The following is a 6,559-nucleotide window of genomic DNA, read 5'->3' on the forward strand; positions in this document are numbered from 1 at the left end:
ATTATTTAGGCTTGCATGGATTTAGAAACTTCACTGGGGGGACATCCTGCAATTACATGATCTCCAGGTCCTACAGAAGCATCGGTTTTGAAGATCCTTCAATTCACTACACTGAACCCAGTGTAGCTGCCAAAATGGAAGCTGAAGTGGTAATTGTTCAATTTCTTCTGAACTCCTTGGTTGTCTCTATCTGACCACCAGAGAGTGGGATGACATCCTGTACATCAGACTCCTGACTATTACTCCAATCTGTACATACGACACCATCATGTTTGGTCCCCATGGTGGAGACAACTGGAGCCATGCTGCAGAGGCAGGGGTTCTAAGGCATAAGTAACATTATACTAAATTTCTTTATTTTACAATGATTTGTTGCCTCTGTCCATTTTTAAAAAAGTTATGGAATGAAGATGACAAGAGAAGCAAATTGGCAATTCTTAAAATGGACTTCTCACTGGATCAAACCTGGATATTGTCTTTTCTTTTTTTTTCATACATGCTGCTCCCCTAAGTATTTTTTATTTGCCATAAAGACATGGGCCTTTTCATTTAGTGCTATTTTTATTTATTTTTGCTCACATCCTCTGGTATTTGTCTTTTGAGTCCCCTGCTCAACTCGATTGATGAAGGCCATACAAATTAGATCAAAATAAAAGGCTCATATCTATCAAACCATACGGCACATAAAAAAAACAACAAAAACATAAAAACTGACTATTCTGACAAACAGCAGGAGTAAAATAATAGCAAATCCTTGCCACTTTTGACCTGCTAAGTCTTCTTTTAAAGAATATGACCAATTACTTTAATCAATGCTTTGTGTTACATGAATTACAAAACAATAAAAAGGAAAACAATTTTTATATTTATCACTAGTATTATTTTACCCTCATTCTTCTTGTCATTTCAGAAACTGTTTTCACAGGATCCAAGAATCACAATAGACAATATCATAGCTGACCCTTCTCTCCCTCCTTTCACAATGACAGTGGCACATGCTCATTAGATGTTTCTATAGAGAAAAGATTTGATTGAAGGTTGCCCATTGTGGCTATGTACATATGTTGTTTCCTGAAACAACAGGAAGTTGAAGTCTTAATAAACCTCAGTGTTCAGTGTAAAATTGCTAGATTTCTAATTTTTATATTTTAATAAAGATTATGATATGGAAAAAAAAATTCCAAAGTTATAACCCAAAACATACATTTACCAGTTTTTCTGATAAAGCATTCTCTATAAATAAGCCGATAGTTGATACAGCTATACAGTGGTCTCTCCATCATATCTGATGAGAGCTACTATTTTGAATCATGTTGAGATGTTTGCAAATTATCCTAGAGAATTCAATTTCTAGTGAAATAATTTTTTTATGGTACATTTCACGTCATTATTTCTCACGCTGTAGATGAAGGGGTTCAACATAGGAGTTATGACGGTATACAGAATTGAGATAGTCTTATCTGTTTCAGGAAAGTAGGCAGAGCGGGGTCGTAGGTACATGAACATAATAGTCCCATAGTAGAGAGTGACAATGGTGAGGTGGGAGGCGCATGTAGAGAATGCCTTCTGCCTTCCTTGAGAAGACTGGATCTTCATAATGGTGGAGATTATGTGGATGTATGAAATGAGAGTTAGGAAGAAAGCCATCATAACAATGATGCCAGCAGAAATGTACATTGCTATTTCATTGGGTCTGGTATCTCTGCAAGATATTTGCAAAATTGGAGGTATCTCACAAAAGAAGTGGCTGATATGGTGGGTCTTGCAGTAGGACAGTTGGAACGTAATTAAAACATGGACAGTGGAGTTCATGAAGCATGCCATCCATGATCCTACTGCTAGAGTAATGCACAAACCTTTGCTCATGATGGTGTTGTAGTGTAGAGGCTTACAGATGGCAGCAAATCGATCAAAGGCCATAACTGCAAGTAGTATACATTCAGTTGCCCCTAAGGCTAGCGAGAAGTACATCTGGAATGCACATCCCAACAGGGAAATACTTCTGTCCTTGGCAAGAGTGTTAATCAAGATTTTAGGAACTATGGTGGATGAGAAGCAGATGTCAATAAAAGAGAGATTACTCAAGAAAAAGTACATAGGGGTCTGTAGAGTTGGGTTAATCCTCACTACGATAATTAGTAGAAGATTTCCTGCCAAAGTTGCAATATACATTAGCAAGAACAGAAAGAAATAGATATCCTGAAGGTAAGGAACGTCTGATAGTCCAAGAAGGATGAACATGCCTGGAAATGTTATATTAGTCAAGACCATAATATTTGTATGCTAAGGAGGGATCTAGAAAAGTCCATGTAAAATTTACATAACTGAATTCTGTTTTTATCTTTTCCTAATTAGCTAGAGATCAGTTTGTGTCAATTTTTAGGAATTCACAGAATTTTGCAAATTCATATAATTTGCTATCTGGTTCTAGTTAATTGCCTAAAATGATAGCTGCACTTTTATACATTGCAAAAAGACTCTATCAGCCTGAGAAGGCTCACGTGACATCAGGTGTGGCTGGCTGGTCTTCCCCATAACACTTTGCAGTTATCACATCACATAGTATAGAGAAGCAAATCATAAGAGACTATCATAGTCTATAGAAAAGTTGAGATAGAGAATACAGCAGCCATTTTGTGGTGAATCTGGATAGTGAGAGAACATCAGAGCTTATAGCTTAGCTAGATAGATAGGGAAAGAGAGACATAAAATACTGAATAAACATTATAGATAGTGTGTGATAGTGTACCAAAGAAACTGTATAGCGAGTGTGTAAAAGCATAGTAATGAGGAAGATTATTACCACCATGTATCAACTGTTTACCCAGGTCCATTTTGGGGTTTTTATGTGAATTCATGTCCAATTTACCTTTTTATCTTTTTTTGTGTTGTTCTAATACATGGAAAGAAATTAAACGTGTGCATAACAAAACATGTTTAATTGCAATAATTTTCTGGGAGAAACACTTAATTTTCAGAAATAATTTCAAGGATGCCAACAGTTTCGGCCATTACTGTATGTTGAGATCACGTTGTCATTGCTAAGGCTGTGTTTGTGTTATAGAACTTTAGAGGGGCTGGATATAGTCCTATGAGACTTCAATGTGTTACACACGTCTTTTCGGCGCAATTGGAGTAGGAGCAAATTAATTTGCCGCAATTTTAATTTTTATGAAAATTTGAATTTGAAATGATTCACTTATTTCTACCATTGTCCTCTGAAACTAAAAACACAATATTTTTAATAATTGTGTTTTATTATGAGAAAGACTTTGTAACATTAGGTCATTTGCACGGTGCATCAATACAAAAGTTAGGTGGAGCACATTCCTGAAGTCTACTGAGGGGCTTTTGGGCAACTTTAGGCGTGTGACTCCTACATCTGCACTCCCGGAAGTCACAGCAAAGGGGTCAATGTACTTCTTGGATCCTCCTTCCAATGTATAGGCACACATACATGAAATACCTACATGCACATGTACACTTTAGGCCCACGTATATACATAGGCACAGTCAAATACATACATAAATAAAATACACATATACATTATGCATGCATTTAGACATTAAGCACACATATTGCATAGGCATATACACTGTACATACTGTATATATATGCATGCATACACATATTACACACGTAAATTGGACTCAAATATACACATTACAAGTAAAAAATTGCATACAATTGAAAAACATATTGTTCTGTAATTTCTGCCAAAAAACAACAAAAAAATCCACAATTTGTTAACATACCCTTAAACAGAGATAGTTTGCAGCAGAATTCTTTCACTGATTTTGGAGATGTAGTTTCATATTTTTTTATCTTTTAAAATTCATAGCCATAAAAGCCATAACTTTTATTTTGCCCAAGTGTTTTGTTTTTTTTTGTAAGAACTTTGTTTTCTTTCGATGCAATTTTGCCATGCACAAGCGTAACACATTTACACTAACTTTTATAATACTTTTAATGTAAGAAAAATAAAATAAAACAATAGCACCATTTTAATTTTTCATCTATTGGTCACCATTATCTTAATGGATTATCTCTCTTTTTAGGTGTCATTATTATAATGGAAATCAAATACGACTGTTATTTGCTGGTTTAAGATTTTTATTTTAAGAAGTGTATTACAAAATTTTAGAGGCAAGTGAATTGATTAGTTGTGAATCAAACTAATGTCAAGTTTGAGGAAATTCAGCAAATTCAAACAATTTCCAATTCTAATTGTGCGACTCACAAAAAAGGTCCTCTGTCATATGTTGCACAATGTGGAAGATTGCATGTGCAAGAGAAGGCACACATGACCTCAGGTGCGGCCGGGCAAGTTTCCCCATAATACTGTACCTCCCAGCCATTACATGACATAGTATATCGCAGTTACTCAGGGACTATTGTAGCCTGTATAAAAGCCGAGGCAGGGAACTTTATTGTCCAATGACCACTTATTTTGCTATAAAAGGGGGGAAACACAACATGAAAGGCTAAAAAATATACCAATATAATATTAGTGTTATCTCTATATGCATTGTAACTCATACCAGCCACGAGACTAATTTGTAGACAGCACTGTTTCCTGATTCTTGCCCCTAATCAGCACAGTGCTTATCACTGGTCACCTGAATGAGATGCCTTAGACAAAATATTACTTATTGGCCCCAAGTGATGGTCTTTGCTCCCTCTCTCTGTGCTAGATCACCCTGCCAAGGTCTTTAAGGTCAGGTCAAGTAGCTCTGGGCTTCCTGAGCATTAAGGTAGTATTCACTCTGCTACCATGTGTTGTGTCTGCACTTTTCTAGTCTTAAACTTGGTTCAGCTCACCCCAAGTGTCTGTCTATTGGTTCATCTGCTCTAGAGAGCTATCCTGCAGACTGCTATTACCAAGCAAAATCTTGTTATTTTAAGTGTTGTTCACACCTTTCACTCTTCTTCAACAATAAAGATGTATATCTTTGTACCGGTGTTAGCCAATAGATAGAAAAATATTCAGGATTGAGAGTCCTCAGTAGTTGATACCTTTTAATGGCTAACTGAAAAGATGGTAATACATTGCAAGCTTTCGAGACTACTCAGGTCTCTTCATCAGGCTAGACTAATACAAAATCTGAAGTCACATATTTATGCACAATACAGCCTAGAAAAAATGCAAAAGATAAGACAAGTGACGTGAAGCAGAACTATCAATATGGGAGAGGGAGAAACATAAATATAAACATTGGACCAGTTCATAGATAAGGAGTCTGGATGTTTTATGGTCCTCTGATTGGGGTCTAGCTCTGTGTTGTGATGCCCCCACACGGTTTTAAAAGGAAATTCCTTAATTGATGTAAAAAGACATAAATCCATGCGACACATTCATTCCAGCACTGAGAGTGTCAAAGTTCGTCATAAATTTGTACTCCCAAACAAAGTACAAATGGGAGTACAAATTTATGACGAACTTTGACACTCTCAGTGCTGGAATGAATGTGTCGCATGGATTTATGTCTTTTTACATCAATTAAGGAATTTCCTTTTAAAACCATGTGGGGGCATCACAACACAGAACTAGACCCCAATCAGAGGACCATAAGACATCCGGACTCCTTATCTATGAACTGGTCCAATGTTTATATTTATGTTTCTCCCTCTCCCATATTGATAGTTCTGCTTCACGTCACTTGTCTTATCTATACAGGAAAGATGTATATCTTTGTACCGTGTTAGCCAGTGGATAGAAAAATATTCAGGATTGAGAGTCCTCAGTAGTTGATACCTTTTAATGGCTAACTGAAAAGATGGTAATACATTGCAAGCTTTCGAGACTACTCAGGTCTCTTCATCAGGCTAGACTAATACAAAATCTGAAGTCACATATTTATGCACAATACAGCCTAGAAAAAATGCAATAGATAAGACAAGTGACGTGAAGCAGAACTATCAATATGGGAGAGGGAAAAACATAAATATAAACATTGGACCAGTTCATAGATAAGGAGTCTGGATGTTTTATGGTCCTCTGATTGGGGTCTAGTTCTGTGTTGCCCCGCAAGGTTTTAAAAGGAAATTCCATAATTGATGTAAAAAGACATAAATCCATGCGACACATTCATTCCAGCACTGAGAGTGTCAAAGTTCATCATAAATTTGTACTCCCAAACTCGTCTCTCTCTCTGAGATGTGAAGTTACCTTTCAATACCAGTAATTTCATATCCATGGTGTTATGATCAGGGATACAGAAATGTTTTGCCACAGGTAGATCCATTCTTTTTTCTCTTATTGTGTGACGATGAGCATTCATCCTTGTTCTAAGCTTTTGCCCTGTCTCCCCCACATACAGACCCCCAGTTGGACATTTAGTACAAATAATTAAGTATACCACATTAGATGTAATGCAGGTGAAAGTACCTGGGATCTTGTAGTCCTGATGTGAGTTGGGGATCTTTATCTTGTCCGAGGTCATTATAAATGGACAGGTTTTACATTTTTTCTGGTTGCACGGAAAGGTTCCTGCAGCTGTTGGAGAGGACAGGGAGCTTCTGACAATGATGCTTCTTAAATTTGGGGGCTGCCTAAAA

At 36.7% G+C, this 6,559-nt stretch overlaps 1 protein-coding gene across 1 annotated transcript; it reads right to left on the bottom strand.

Moving 5' to 3' along the window:
* Window positions 1–1,350: 1,350 nt before the first annotated feature.
* Window positions 1,351–2,271, bottom strand: LOC141082707 (olfactory receptor 5AP2-like). The gene has a single exon (XM_073566641.1). It carries the CDS (start codon window positions 2,269–2,271, stop codon window positions 1,351–1,353), a length of 921 nt encoding a protein of 306 aa, XP_073422742.1.
* Window positions 2,272–6,559: the final 4,288 nt, after the last annotated feature.

The sequence above is a fragment of the Dendrobates tinctorius genome, unplaced genomic scaffold, assembly GCF_039654945.1.
Source record: "Dendrobates tinctorius isolate UK_male_01 unplaced genomic scaffold, ASM3965494v1 ptg000019l, whole genome shotgun sequence".
Classification (NCBI taxonomy): Eukaryota; Metazoa; Chordata; class Amphibia; order Anura; family Dendrobatidae; genus Dendrobates; species Dendrobates tinctorius.